General features: G+C 41.6%; 1 protein-coding gene across 5 annotated transcripts in view; it reads right to left on the reverse strand.

The window, feature by feature from the left end:
- dnajc13 (DnaJ heat shock protein family (Hsp40) member C13) overlaps nucleotides 1-14,195 on the reverse strand; it is a 39,834-nt gene that overhangs the window by 14,192 nt on the left and 11,447 nt on the right. For 2 of the 5 annotated variants that reach the window (XM_020712540.1, XM_011489058.3), the window contains exons 4-22: nucleotides 13,606-13,755; nucleotides 12,334-12,375; nucleotides 12,050-12,250; nucleotides 11,749-11,955; nucleotides 10,006-10,101; nucleotides 9,800-9,891; nucleotides 9,499-9,665; nucleotides 6,955-7,034; nucleotides 6,691-6,860; nucleotides 6,551-6,583; nucleotides 5,824-5,923; nucleotides 5,622-5,729; nucleotides 5,356-5,511; nucleotides 5,215-5,271; nucleotides 3,589-3,710; nucleotides 1,955-2,030; nucleotides 1,728-1,823; nucleotides 1,499-1,639; nucleotides 888-905 (exon numbers count right to left, since the gene is read on the reverse strand). In XM_020712540.1, the coding sequence (XP_020568199.1) occupies nucleotides 888-905; nucleotides 1,499-1,639; nucleotides 1,728-1,823; nucleotides 1,955-2,030; nucleotides 3,589-3,710; nucleotides 5,215-5,271; nucleotides 5,356-5,511; nucleotides 5,622-5,729; nucleotides 5,824-5,923; nucleotides 6,551-6,583; nucleotides 6,691-6,860; nucleotides 6,955-7,034; nucleotides 9,499-9,665; nucleotides 9,800-9,891; nucleotides 10,006-10,101; nucleotides 11,749-11,955; nucleotides 12,050-12,250; nucleotides 12,334-12,375; nucleotides 13,606-13,755 (2,112 nt within the window). The remainder of the gene's footprint in view (nucleotides 1-887; nucleotides 906-1,498; nucleotides 1,640-1,727; nucleotides 1,824-1,954; nucleotides 2,031-3,588; nucleotides 3,711-5,214; nucleotides 5,272-5,355; nucleotides 5,512-5,621; nucleotides 5,730-5,823; nucleotides 5,924-6,550; nucleotides 6,584-6,690; nucleotides 6,861-6,954; nucleotides 7,035-9,498; nucleotides 9,666-9,799; nucleotides 9,892-10,005; nucleotides 10,102-11,748; nucleotides 11,956-12,049; nucleotides 12,251-12,333; nucleotides 12,376-13,605; nucleotides 13,756-14,195) is intronic. The other 3 variants (XM_023950377.1, XM_023950376.1, XM_023950378.1) reach the window with 3 other exon arrangements.

Consider the following 14,195-nt stretch of genomic DNA (forward strand, 5'->3'; position numbering starts at 1 on the left):
AATTTTCCACGTCACAATTAAGATCTTTTTTTGAACGACATTTTTCCATCTGCTCCTGATTCACAACAAGTTGAATCAAAAAATACTCAGAAATGCAATTTTGAGCTTAATGTTTTTTTTTTTTAATGCCACAGGAACATGGTAAAGACACAATTTTCATCAGAGTGGGTCTTTAAAAGAAAAATGACAAAGTCTGGGATAAATAAAGACAAAACAGATGAAAACTAAAATGTCATTTCGAGAGAACATGACACTAAATGGTTATTGTGAGAAAAATAGAAAACCACCAATATTATCATCTTTAAACCAAAATGGGAAAAAAAGACAAAATGTTGTTGAACTGTTTCATTGTGTTTGTGAAGCCTAAAATAGAGCTTAGATTTGACAGTAATACTGAGTTGATTAACACACAGGAGTTGCTGCTGTTGTGGAGTTTTAAACAGACTTTGAAGGTAACACAAACTGAAAAAGCACTGAATCTGCCTGTTAAAGGGCAAACCTCAGAGCCAGAAGGGTAGAGAAAACACTGAAAGCAGAGCTTCAAACAAAAGAACAGACATCTCTGCAGAGATCTTCCTGCTTCAAGTAACTGTGCTACTGTCAGACATTGAATGCAGTCATTATTTATTAATGACCCGAAAGCCTTCCAGCAGCATCTGAATGCACCTCTTCCTGGAAATAACCTCTGAGGAAAGCAGGAGGAGTATTTCTGTATGTTCTCGTTAAGGTTTGTGGAAATCCTCAGCGGGTGTTATCGTCTGTAGTCTGACTGAATGGGAAGTAGGAAAGCTGGCTGAGACGTGAAGATGGGGAATCAACGGTCAGGAGAAAGGATGATTGGAAAAAAAAAAAAAAAAAAAAAAGTCCCATTCGTTAGTCCAACTTACCAGGTTATTTCTGTCCTGCTGTATGTTTGACAGCAGAGACATCAGAAAAGACAACAGGAGGTGGGGTGGAGACACAGAGAAGTTAATGTTTCTCAGATCAAAATCAGAACAAGGGTTACAGTTTGATGCACTACGAATACAAAGACACTTGATTATCATCACTTGTGCTTTTCCAAAGCTCGTCATTTGCTGAAAGATTAGGACATAAAAAAGGAAAACTGATTTTTCTTAACAGGTAAGAGGATCAGACTTATTGTGCAAAGCATCAGCAGGGGCACTGGAGAAAAAAACCTGAACATGCAACAGATCTGAGTGGCAAAGGTGCAAAAGCAGAGGGAAGAGCGACCCCACCTTCAAACAAACCTCGTCTCCAACAAAATCTTTATTTTTTAATCCATTTTAACCAACTGAGAATGTGCAGAAGCAGCTTTGATTACATGGACACATGCGCTTTGTGCGACTGACTGAACTGTTTTGTTAAGTTTGGCTTCTGCAAAAATAACTAAATGAGTAAATTAAACACCTGCAGACACCTGAGCCGTAATTGGCAGCCTCATCATCTGGAGGTCCCATGCAAGCCAGCGCTCTAAATGGGAGACAGAAAGGCTCACCTCCTTCTGGGCAATGCCCATCTTGTCTCTCCAGTGCATCAGAACCACATCAGCCTTTTCTTTGGCAAACTTCTCCACCTCTTTGGCGGCTTTGCCGGCGATCCGCTGCCACTCGGGCACCTTGTTACGATTTAACTGGTCCTATGGAAAGCAAAAAAAAACAACAAAAAAACTAAATATTTACTGTTTTTTTCCTTAAAGCGAAACTGCTGCGATGCGTGTTTGATACCGTGGCGAGTTTCAGGTTATCACGGATGTGCATTCTGTCCACATCTTTCTCCGGGACAGAGTCGCTACTGTCCAGGTACGCCAACAAACCCGTCGGCTGCAAACACAGAGCGAAGTGAGACAGACGACACATTAACGGCTAACAAAAGCAGGTTCCGTTTGAGCTTCGGCTGTTGGGCGGCAGCAGAGAAGCTTCAAAGTCGCATCCCAGCTGATCCGGAAGCTTACCAGGATCCTCTTGAGGAGGTTCATGGCTACAGGGTTCTCTGCGGTCCACAGTCCCACCAGGTGACGGCTCAGCTGTCTGTACGGCGAAAAGCTGATGTCAACCGGATTTTTCAACAACTTCCACTCGGTTATGTTAAACAGCATCATGTTAAAAAGATCAGAGTCCCAGCAAATCCAATTAAAGAGAATCAACAACTGGGTTGTAAAATTGAAAATTGTTTGTTAAGCTTGAAAGTTCACTTTGTAAACTTAAATGAAATACAGGAGTTTTAGTATTTAATTAAAAAGAAGTGAAAGTGGGAAGAAAGAATTAGATTTTAAAAGAATGAAAAATGGGGGAAAATTGGTAAATTTGAAAAAGTAAACAAATTTTTTTTGTCAGTATGAAAAAAAATATATATTTTTTTAAACTTGAAAGTTCACTTTTAGAACTTTAATGAAATACAGATTTTTCCTTTTTTAATAAAAAAAGTAAACATGGGAAAAAGAATTACATGAAAAAAATTGAAAAATGGGGAAAGAATTGGTACATTTGAAAGAACAACGGGAAATCTTGAAGAAAATAAAGGAAAACAAAAAAGTCAATTAAAAAAAGTTTTTAACTTGAAAGTTCACTTTGTAAACTTTAACAAAATACTGAAAATTTGGGGGGAAAATTATAGTAAAAGGAAAATTGAAAAAAGGAATTAAATAAAAAATGAAATTTAGAAAAAAAACGAAATGTAGAAAAAGAAATGTACATTTGAAAAATAAATACATTTGATACCAAAAAATTGTAAAATGAAAAACTGAAAACTCAAAACACTATAAACCAAAAATTGTTGTAAATGAAAAAGAAAAATTTTTTGTAACAGCTGCTATTTTGTATTTTCATTTGTATTTTTGTCTTCCATTTTGCTTTTAGACTTTGTGTTGTTGGAGTTGACCCGACTTTGACATGAGGGCGGGACTCGGAGCCTATTGGCTACCGGAACATGATTGCTAAAAGTTGTGGTGATCTCATTTCCGGTCCAGAACAGAGTCTGTTGTTGGCGGCGCCAGTGCACCCTTAGACCTCTTATGACTTGGACTTTTTTTTTTTTTTTAGATGCTTAGCTTGAGTGATTGACCAAGTTTCAGATCCAACCCATGCGGCTGGATACACCAATGATCCATGGGGCAAGTGTATCTACAGCTTTTTTGCCCCTCCACCCATATTGTAAACCATCTACACCTGTGCTAAGCAGGGCCTGCCTGCCATGGCTGCGCCTCGGCCAACTTTAAACTGTATGTGTGTATTTCTGTTGTATGTCTGATCTTGTTCGGGTTGTACTGGAACAAAATGTCTGTGCATGTGACAATAAATCTCCTTGAATCCTCATTAGGAGAGGCTCAGTCTGGCCTGACAACACCAGACTTCTGATTTCAGCCTCCAGCTCCGTTCCTCTCACTATGTCCAGCTGTTTCACGCTGTCGTTGCTTCCCATGATTTTGTCATGGAGCTAACCTTCAGGCAAACGTGGCTTTCTTTTGGAATCTGAATCATGGCAGGAGTGGTCCAAAAGAAGAAGAGGACCCGAGGCAAATAGCTGTTTTTAATCCTATTTCCAGTGTTATCCTGTCTATATGAGCGAACACTAAGTGTCAGTGTGGACCTGTTGGTGAGCATCCGTTGGTCTGAGCTGATGGTGAACAAAGACGTGTGCAGATGCCTCGGCAGGGCTCCTTCACTCAAGGCCAGCTCTTGCATTTTAGTGGCTATTTCCTTGTCTCCCTCCTGAATAAAAGAAAGAAAAGCTTGATTATTTATCGGAGATCTTGCGCTGCAAAGTATGATGGAGTTCTTCACAGATTCACAGAACTTACAGTACTCACACTAAGTTTGGGATGTTGTAAAAAACTCAGTGGATGTTGTTTAGTGTTAGTTTCACAGATTTTCAGGACGGGAGGTATTTGTATTGAGGTGACAAACATGTGTTTTCCACATAATGGTCTCATTGTGTTTAGTGTGTCTTACTTATTGGGGCCAAGACCCAAATTTCTTTTTTAATTTTCTTCATTGTCAATATTCTGTGGGTATAAAAAGCTGATTTCATTCCAAGGTCATCATTCAAACAGCCATGAACACATGACGTGGCTGAACAGACGAGCAGCGCCACCTGGTCATAGAGGGCCTTCAGGTTGGTAGGGAACAGTCAGATGTTGCAGGTGAACTTGGTGAGTCTCATAGTGTCATCAGCAGAATTGACATCAAGACCCAGAACTATTGGCAGAGTTGGACAGACCCAGCAGTGACAGACCACTACCATGATCAGAACCGAAGGACCTCTGCACTCAGACGGGGTTTAGCAAACGCCGCACATATGCAGGCCCGTTCACCAGATGTGAAGGGTACCAGGGTTTCCAGCCAAACCAGTCCACGGCTTTGACTGGAATGACAGACGACCGCTGCAGGTGATTCCACTGACACCAAGAAACCGCCATGAATGTTGACATAAGTCCATATGACCTGGACAATGCAGCAATGGTCAACCATCCTGTGCACTGATGACTGTCGGGTCACCTTGCACAGAATTGATGGCCGTCAGAGTTGCTGGAGTAGGCGTGGTCAGCGATACGTCAAGGCAAAGCCAACCTACGATCCCCAGGGTTGGCTTTGGTGAAGAAGGTGCAACAGTCTAAGCAGGCACCACCAGTCAGCACAAAACCAACTTAGTTTTTGTACATGAGCCCAGCTATTGGATGTTCTTTTATCAACATCTCCCAATTCCACCAGAACACCCACAACTTTCTGTTCATGGATGAAAATGTTTCACCGCATGGTGCCAGAGATGTCACCGCTGGACTTCAGGGAGTGGGAGTGGCCTCATATGGTATGACCAGCATATAGAGCATGTCTAGGACCAGCTCAAGCAGAGACTGGATGATCAGACCCCCAAGTGACCTGGCAGAACAGCATGTAGCACTTGTGGAAGAGTGGAAGGCCTCAGAACAACATCAAGAGGCTGATGAGGGGCAGAAGACATTGCTTTCAAACTGTCATGGCGGCAAATGGTGGAAACACCTGCTGTTGAGACGGTCAATGTTTGTTATTTGAGGGCTATCTTTCGTATTATTGTTTTAATTTTGGTGGTGATAAATATCAAACTGATTAAAATTAGTAATACCAAAGAAAACTATCATTACAATTCTGACCAAAACGGAGAAGCACTCAGGAAAAGAACAGTATCCCTAACTTAATGTGAGTAGTGTAAAAGCATTAAGTCTGCAGAGGAAGTTACCTCAATAATGGCTTTCATGACCAAGTCTGCTCCCTTCACTATCGCCATGGAGGGATGCTGAGAAGAAGACGACAAAGATCAAAGCGTTGGAAGCTAAATCGGTTCAGACTTAACTCATTATGGCGACATTAAATTGCGCACCTGGAAGAGTTTAAATAATGTTCTTCCATTGGTGGCAACCATCTCAAGTAGCATGTCGAACTGCTGCCCCTCTGTGGTTTCACTGTACGGAGCGCAAAGTGCAAACGTTAAGAAGTCCAGTAAGGAGCTGATGACCAAAGCTCCGGTCCCATGGTCCTGAGGAAACAACCAGAAATCACTTGCTTTTATTTTCCTGTACAGTCAGGTACTGCATTTCCTAACCAACAACAGTTGAAGCTTCCTGTCAATCACAAAAAGACATTTACCACATTGGTGATGAATTTCTCAAGGAGGTTTTCCAAAAACTTCTTAGAGGACAACAGTGAAGCCTTGTTCAGCTGCTCCTGCCTCAGGTCATAATCATCGTGCATCGGCTACGGAAACAGACAGGAAGACGTCTCAGAGATGGGAGAAAAAAAAAATCAATACGTTCTCGGTTGATGTCCACTTTTTATGGGCGACACTTACACACATGAGCGCACAGAGCATGTCTATAGCAGCGTGAGTCACACCGTTGTTGTTCCTCTTTAAAGCTTTGACCGTCTTTACGCCCAACTTTTCTCTGAACCTGCAAAACACGGAGAGGGAAAGCTTTATTTGGCAGACCGGTTCTCTGCATCCGATAAAAAACACAAAAACGTAACGGTCTGAGGGTTGGAGAGATAAAGAGTCCATTGCTTCCAAGTGGCTTGTTGTTTCCTTTGCTTATCAACCAGAGGAATATGACACAACAAAGGTGTCTTTGTGCATCCGCAGCACTGAAGATACTGTTTGAGAAACAGCAAGAGACGTATGCAATGAATCTTTGCAGGCAAACCAAATTTGGCCCGTTTAGTTGACAACAAATGGGGAATAAGCGGTAAATAAAGATCCTCGCATACATCTCAGTGACCCAGGAGGAGGGGACTGAATAAACCAGATCAATGCGGAGAGTAGAAGGAGGGGGGCCAAAAGCAGCAGATGAGAAGACGACACACGAACGGACAGATAAAATGCTGACGGGAGAAGATGGATGAAAGGAGACGGCTCAACTGAAAAATATGGAGCGGCATGACCTCTCTTCTGATGTGCCTGTCCTAAAGCTGCAGATGAAAGCGGGCAAAGATAAAACGGCTGGGAAATACGCCGCAGAGGATCAAGGAGGAGATCAAGCACAGGGAGAAAGGCAGACTGAGATGTATGGATTCATATTTACGTTGCATCTGTGAGTCCAGACCCTTGACCAGACCTTGGAATGACAGAGCATGCCTGTTACAAGCAGCTCAGCAAAAAAGGGTTTTTCATTAAAAGTAAGAGAAGGAGGCGCGTGGAGAGACACATCCGCCGCAGTCTTACTTAGGCAGCTGGGTGAAAGCCTGGAAGCCAGCCTTGGAGGCCACCAAGCGGCGGATGGCCTGAAATTGACTTTCCAGCTCCGCGTTGAGAGTCGGCAGCTCCACCTCCTGAGACAGAAGAGCCAGAATGGCGTTGTTGATGAGCTTCTCTTTGTTCTCAGAGAACAGACCCTGGAGAGGAAAAAAAACAAAAGTACGATGAGTTTACAGTGGGTCGGGCTTGAGTCGATGGAAACGTAATCCCGCAGAAACGGAGCGCGCTCACATCCTGGGTGACTGCATGCAGCACGCCGCTGTAGGAAATGTTGGCGTTGAATCTGAACACTGCGTCCGCAAAGTTCCCATCTGAGAAAAGCAAGACAGGTAACAATCAATCAGAAGGAAGGTTAGCTGAAAGCAAACAGCTGGAAAATCTTTTGAGGTGATTCTAAAGATGTTCATTTTTATTTTAAAAAATCCTTGCAGAGAATTTTGTGTTTGGAACAAAATCAGACCCAAATTTTTTTATTTTATTTTCTTCAATATTCTGTGGGTATAAAAAGCTGATTTCAGTCCAAGGTCATCATTCAAACAGCCATGAACACATGACGTGGCTGAACAGACGAGCAGCGCCACCTAGTCATAGAGGGCCTTCAGGTTGGTAGGAGACAGTCAGAGACAGTGAACTTGGTGAGTCTCATAGTGTCATCAGTAGAATTGACATCAAGACCCAGAACTATTGGCAGAGTTGGACAGACCCAGCAGTGACAGACCACTACTATGACCAGAACCGAGGGACCTCTGCACTCAGACGGGGTTTAGCAAACGCCGCACATATGCAGGCCTGTTCACCAGATGTGAGGGGTACCAGGGTTTCCAACCAAACCAGTCGACTCCACGGCTTTGACTGGAAGGACAGACTACTTTTGCAGGTGACTCCACTGACACCAAGAAGCCGCCATGAATGTTGACATAAGGCCATGTGACCTGGACAAGGCAGCAAATGTCAACCATCCTGTGCACTAATGAGTGTGGAGAGACACATCCGCCGCAGTCTTACTTAGGCAGCTAAGTACTGCATAAGATTCTAAAGAGGTTCATTTTTATTTTAAAAAATCCTTGCAAAGAATTTTGTGTTTGGAACAAAATCAGACATGGAAGAAAGAAAGTGGAGCTGGAAACACAGCGGTCAATCCTAATGGGATTACTCATGAACCCATCTGAAAGCCGATGCCTTTATAATGTTAGGACTTCAGCTTTAGAAATCTTTTTCCAATGACACTGAAAGCAAAGTCAGAGGCACTGAAGTTACAGTGGAGGAAATACGTTTTTGATCCCTCGCTGATTTTGTTGGTTTGCTCCCTTCAAATAAAAAATCTTTCATCCTTATGGTAGATTCCTTTAAAAGTGAGAAATAGAAAACTACAAAAACCCCTTTTATGCAACTGTACTTGCATTAAATTGAGGGTAATAAGTATTTGAACCCCCTACTTTGTGGTAAAACCCTTATCAATCACAGAGGTCAGGTGCTTCTTTCAGTTGATGAGCAGGTTTCTGCACATCCAGAGACCGGGTGGACCGCTCCATGACCTTGATATGCTTCTTCTTCAGCTACTCCTTGGTTGTCTTGGCTCTATATTTTGGGTGGTGACCCTGTTGGAAGACCCATCCAAGACCCGTTTTACGCCCCCTGGTGGTTCCTTAAGAAGCATAATGCTTCCACTTCCATGCTTGACAGTGGGGATGGTGTTCTTTGGATCATTGGCAGCATTTCTTTCCTCCAAACACGATGGGTTGACTTGATGCCAAACAGCACCATGTTGGTCTCATCTGACCACAGCTCCTTCTACCAATCACTCTCTAAATCATGAAGGTGACAAGCTTCAGGCGGGCCTGCACTAGTGCCTCTTTAAGCAGCAAGATGTTAAACTACTGCGCCGCCAAGTATTCCCCATGGTTTTCTTGGTGACTGTGGTTCCAGCTTTTTTGAGATCAACTCCTGCCTTGTTGTTTTAGGCCAAATTCTCACTGTTCTCATGATTGTGGAAACCCCACCAGGTCAGATCGTGTTAGGAGCTCCAGACCTACAGGTGGATTGATGGACACATTCTTGTATTTTGTAGTCCATTCTGGTCTTGTGCAGGTCTTCAATCTTCTCCCTTAAAACCACTGAAAGCTCTTTAGTCTTTCCCATGTTGGAGAGTTTGGAATCCGGTGGACGGATTCTGTGGACAGGTGTCTTTTCTACAGGTGATTAGTTCAAACAGTTGTCTTCAATTGTAGTGACAGGTTGATTAGGAGAGTCTAACTGGTTTCTGTGAACCCGAACTGTCACGCTGCAATCACAACGAACATGAATCACGCAGCAGAGGCGTCCGGTTTTTATGTTAAGCTGATGTGCAGACGCCATCTGAGGTCCGAGTTGGATGCGTTGTGTCGGACTGGCAGCATTGCGGCACGATTTTGGGCGCAGCATCGTGTCCAGAGTTCAATCTGAATTTTGGTGAAGAAGAGGAGTTGCGTCAACCAATCAGGAGGTTTGGCCCATGATGCGTTCAGTGACATGATCAACAGATGGAGCCCAAAACCAAAACCCATTGTTCTTCTAGTGAACTTCTTGATATTTTTCCTATTTGCATCGAGACAACAATAAAAACTTCCTCTAATTGTATTCTTAGAATTAATATTAATTTGAGCTTTTACTGTGGATTTCATTGTCTGACAATTCTTTGCTGTTCCAGTCAACTGTTCCCACAAACAGATACTTTCTGTTGTTTCTCTCACACAGACTTTGTCTAAATAAGCGAAATACGATCAGAGGACGGCTCACTCGGAGGTGCTGCCAGGAATCGGAGATGCAAGCTCTCCACCTCCTCATCCACAGGCATGCTCAGCAGACCCCATCTTTGTCCTCTCTGCGTGGGGGCCATCTTGACGCACACATCCCTGTTGCCCGACGCTCTGACTCCATCGAGCAGGCTGGCTAACAAGGAATCTCTGCAAGACGATAGACACAGACGGGTGGTGAGGAACGCAGGACGACTCTACGAAACCCTGTCCGGGGTTTTGCAGAAAAGCTTAATAAAAAGGGGGAATTACCAGCATTCTGTGTCAACATCACATCTGCATACCTTTCAGTGGAGGAGTACTTCCTGATCTGACCTCTGATGAATTCAGCTGTAAACACTTGAGGGTTGTCTGCATCACAGATGAGTGCAAACACCTGAAATCAGATGAGACAGAGCTGAATGATGGCAGGAGGTTCCAGGATCAGGAGCTCTTGAGCTGTACGCTCAGAACGGTGCCGCTGGCGCCGAGGGCGCAGAAGGACGCTCACCTCCCCGAAGGGTTTAACGGTGACGATGTTGTATGACGCTGGGTCTCTCTCCACCAGACACGTCTCTGTCAGGGCGAGGATGCGCTTCACTGGTTCCTGAAAGAGGAAAATCCTCATGAAGAACATCGTTTAAGAAGAATACGTTTATTAAAATCATCTGCATGAATACATTAAACATCACAAAAAGACATTGAATGCAGTATGGTATGGTTTTAATTATCTTCTGGACTTTTAAAGTTAGTTTGACTATTTATCTTTATCCATTTTGGTAGTAGTCATTAACAACCGCCAAAGAAATGCAAAAAATAAAAAAATTGATAATATAAATAAGAGAAAAAGAAAAACAGCGGCCAAATTTCACTCTGTGGGTTCTCTAGCGTTAAACTTGTCAGTAGAGGTTTTTTTGGGGGGATTTCTACTGTTGTTTAAACAACTTTAACACTTTTATTATTGTAAATTCTTGCTTTAATGAACGAATGACACACTGACCAAAGGGCACTTTTTAAAAGTAGTTAAATGTGACTGCAACCAATAAAATATGAAGTATCTATCTTATGCTTGCATTTAATGGCTGCTTATTAACTTCTAGGAAGGTTTTTTTTTTACTGGTCTCAGGAAGTCCCCTATTATAGAAGCTCAACTAAAGAAAAAGGATTTAAACTAAAAAAACTGTAGAAACTCCAGCAGGCTTTGATTTTGAAAACTGTTGTTGTGCTGAATCGATTTGGACTCTGCATAAGTACAAAGGTAAAAAAATAAATAAGGTGATAATCCTGATTATGAAAAAAACAGGGGGGGGGGGGGGGATTGCAGTTAAAAAACGCTTCAAGGATGTAAAACCAAATTTTACGAGAAGAAAGTGTAAAAATGAATGAGGGGCCACACTTAGACTCTCTGTTTGTGAAAGGTTTACAGGCAAAAATAACTGGAGACGGATTAGTTTACCAAATAACCACTCATGACACAATGTCTCCATTGTAAAATGTCCCCTTATTGATAAACAGAAAAAATAAATCAGTGTTCCCTCAAAATTTACACTCCAAAAGTAATCTGTAATAAATTAAAATCCACAATGTATTACTCCTTAGTTTTTAGGATAATTACAGATGTTTTAAAGCTCCTCAGGACACACTTTATACACTTTTCTTAGACAGACATGAACATTTTTTGACCCTTTTCTTTCTTATTTCAACTCTTAAAGCTCAAACCTTTGTAGAAAAATAAGTTTGGCATTTAGAATAAACCAAAGATCTGCTCGCCAGAGAACATTTGGGTAAATTTAGCAAACTGGATGCATTCTGAAGGAAACACAGCATGGAGATGGATTGGCATTGCTCGACAGCCAATCAGGACGCAGAACACATTACACTGAATTTTGTTTGACTTTCTTCACATACTGCAGTGTGGTTTTAAACCCCCTTTATCACCTCCATGTCTCTGCTGGCGATCATTTTGAACAGCTTAAGTTTTATTGATCAAATGTATACTCAAGTGAGCCTTACTGATGTCCAACAACAGTTTCTCCTGCGTTTTGTGATGTCATATCTATGTAGGGATATTCTTTATCCAGTCGCAGGGCTACTATAAGATCAAATAGCAAACTTGGGGGGTTTGTTACGTTCCGATGCAGCGGCGAGGAAGAAAACAAAACTATTTGAACACCTTAAAGTCACAGAAAAAGCTTCAATATTATTTATTGTCGGAGAACTATCATGTGTTTATAAAAAAGCCAGCTCTCCTCACCGGGTGTCGAGGGGAGATCTTTTGTACCACAAACTCAGCCAGAGAAGTGATGCTCTCATCTGAGCTGTACTTCCCCAACCGGTCCGTGACGAAACCTTCAAAAGTCAGGGCCTCCTTCCGTAGACGCAGCATGATGCCGATAAAGTTTGCGGCGTGTTCTATGGCACTGCGGATGATGTCATCTCGCTGCTCCGAGGCAAAGAGGTGCTGACGGGGGGGAAAAAAAATAGAAAAAAGCAAATCAAATCTTGAGAATAAACTCTCTGAAGAAAAAGCCATGTTTTCCACTGCCAATACATACCAGCCTGCTGAAGCCCCCATAAAGGATGCAAAATCCTCCCTGGTAGTCGGAAACCTCCACAAAGCCCTCGACATTTCTATAGTCATAAGAGCACACCACTCTGTTGGTGTGGGGGTCGATTTGGTCGATGCCTCCGGGGGTGACCTCTAAGCTGACAGGTTTCCTTGTGTCGCTCCAGTGGTGCTTGTAGCAGTTGTACCGCTGTGGAAAAGCGTCTTTCAGTCAGCACACAGGCCTGCTCCTTCATCTAGGAGGATGGAATCTTTTTTCCGGTCACTACTTACCCTGCCAGTTATCTTCCCTTCTGAAAACTCTGTTCTGAATCTCTGCAAATAGAAACGAGAACAAAAACGTGTGTGAGTGGACACAGCAGCCCGCTGACTCACACAACTAAAACAAAAAAAAAAATCTGAGTTTACTTCCTAATATGAACCACTGCCTAACTGACATCAATTCTTCACGATCAATACGCTGAATCGGAATTTAACGCCACTAAAACCGTGTGCAGTGACGTCTCACTGCACAGTCAGGTAGGGCTGGAAATTATGACTTTTTCGGCTACAAACCCACTTTTCCCACAAACTGCAGTGAAATCCAATTTACAAAATTCTTAATTCTTACATAATAAATTAACTGAACATAGATGTTTGCCAAAAAATGCAAGAAACTATTTTAAAGATTGGGTCTATATATTAACTTGTTTTTTTTTCCGTTTTTTTTTTTTAAAGATTTAAATTGTGTTTTTAACATGTTCTTCTGGCATTTTTCTGACAGTGGAAGACATATATAAAGAAAGTTCAGCTCAAAATTTAATTTCTGAATAATAAATAATAAATGCATATTAAAGAATAAAAGAATTATATAAAGTTGTACTTTTGGGAGAAATGTATTCAACAAAATACGAGAGCAAAACAGATGTTTAATAATGATGACAATAATTACAATAATAAACTGAATATTTAGACGGTTCATAACCGTACAGACCTTCATGAAACATAGGAGGAACCTAGTGCATCATATGAACAAATAATAATAATAATAAACTGATTAGATCACTTGAAATCATTGAAACCATTAAATTCGTCACTTCTGCGCTGCTTCTTCTGCGGTTGTTAGTAGGAAAATAAACATATGAGCCTTTCTTTTTCTTTTAAATTACATCCAAGTTGTACATCAGGCCCAAAAAGTAAACATTTCTTTATTCATATCTTTGTGAATCAGGAGCAGAGAAAAAAAGGCGTTTAGAAAGGGGGCGGGGTTGCTTCACACCACCAGTTCTGCCCACAACTCAGAGTTGAATTCCTAATGAACTCCTGCTGCTCTACAGAAACTATGTCCTAGAAACCGACAAGTTTTTACATTCTGGTTAAAATACAGCATAATCATGTTTTTGAAATAACTCAAAAGATGACTGGAGGAGGCCTTTAAATACGAGAAAGCTTAAAAAAAAAACAAAAAAAAAAAACTACTAAAGCCACATCAAAAAGCTTCTCGGAAATGTTCTGCATATCAAGACCCGCTGGCGCCACGAGAACCCGCGAGTCAGTCCTACATACCAGCGCTTCTGTGAGGAGATCTGTTCGATGCTCTGTGGAGAACTTCAAAGTTTCGGACTTCTTGCCGCTGCCTTTGCGGAAGGTGAGGCTGAACTCTGTGCCCTGACCTTTTCCTACAGGACCGATGCCGCAGATGTCTCCGTAAGGCCACTAGCAGCAGAAGAAAACGCAAAACATGGATAATTTGTCAGTCATAAAGCATTAATGAAATACTAGAAGCTACATTAGGGCAGAACTTTTTTATATTGTCATGCATCTGTTTTAGTCCAACTAAAAGAACAACCCACAAAAATGTAATCAAACACAAAAAAAAAAAAAAAAAATCAAAAATAATACAGAGATCACCTCAAAGGTCAATGTTATGGGGTCAAATCAGGTCAGCTTAAACTGAATTAAAAAAACAGATCGTAAATTTGAATTAAAAAAAATGTGAAAAATAGTTTTGAATTGGAAACTGTAAACTTCAAAGACATTTAGAAAAAAATGCATTTTGAATTTAAATAAATACATAAACTTTTTGGGAAAAAAAGCCTAAAACTGTTACTAAATGAAAATACTTTTTGATTTAATTTACAATCTGGCTTTTCATT

Source organism: Oryzias latipes, chromosome 20, assembly GCF_002234675.1.
Source record: "Oryzias latipes chromosome 20, ASM223467v1".
In the NCBI taxonomy this organism is placed as follows: Eukaryota; Metazoa; Chordata; class Actinopteri; order Beloniformes; family Adrianichthyidae; genus Oryzias; species Oryzias latipes.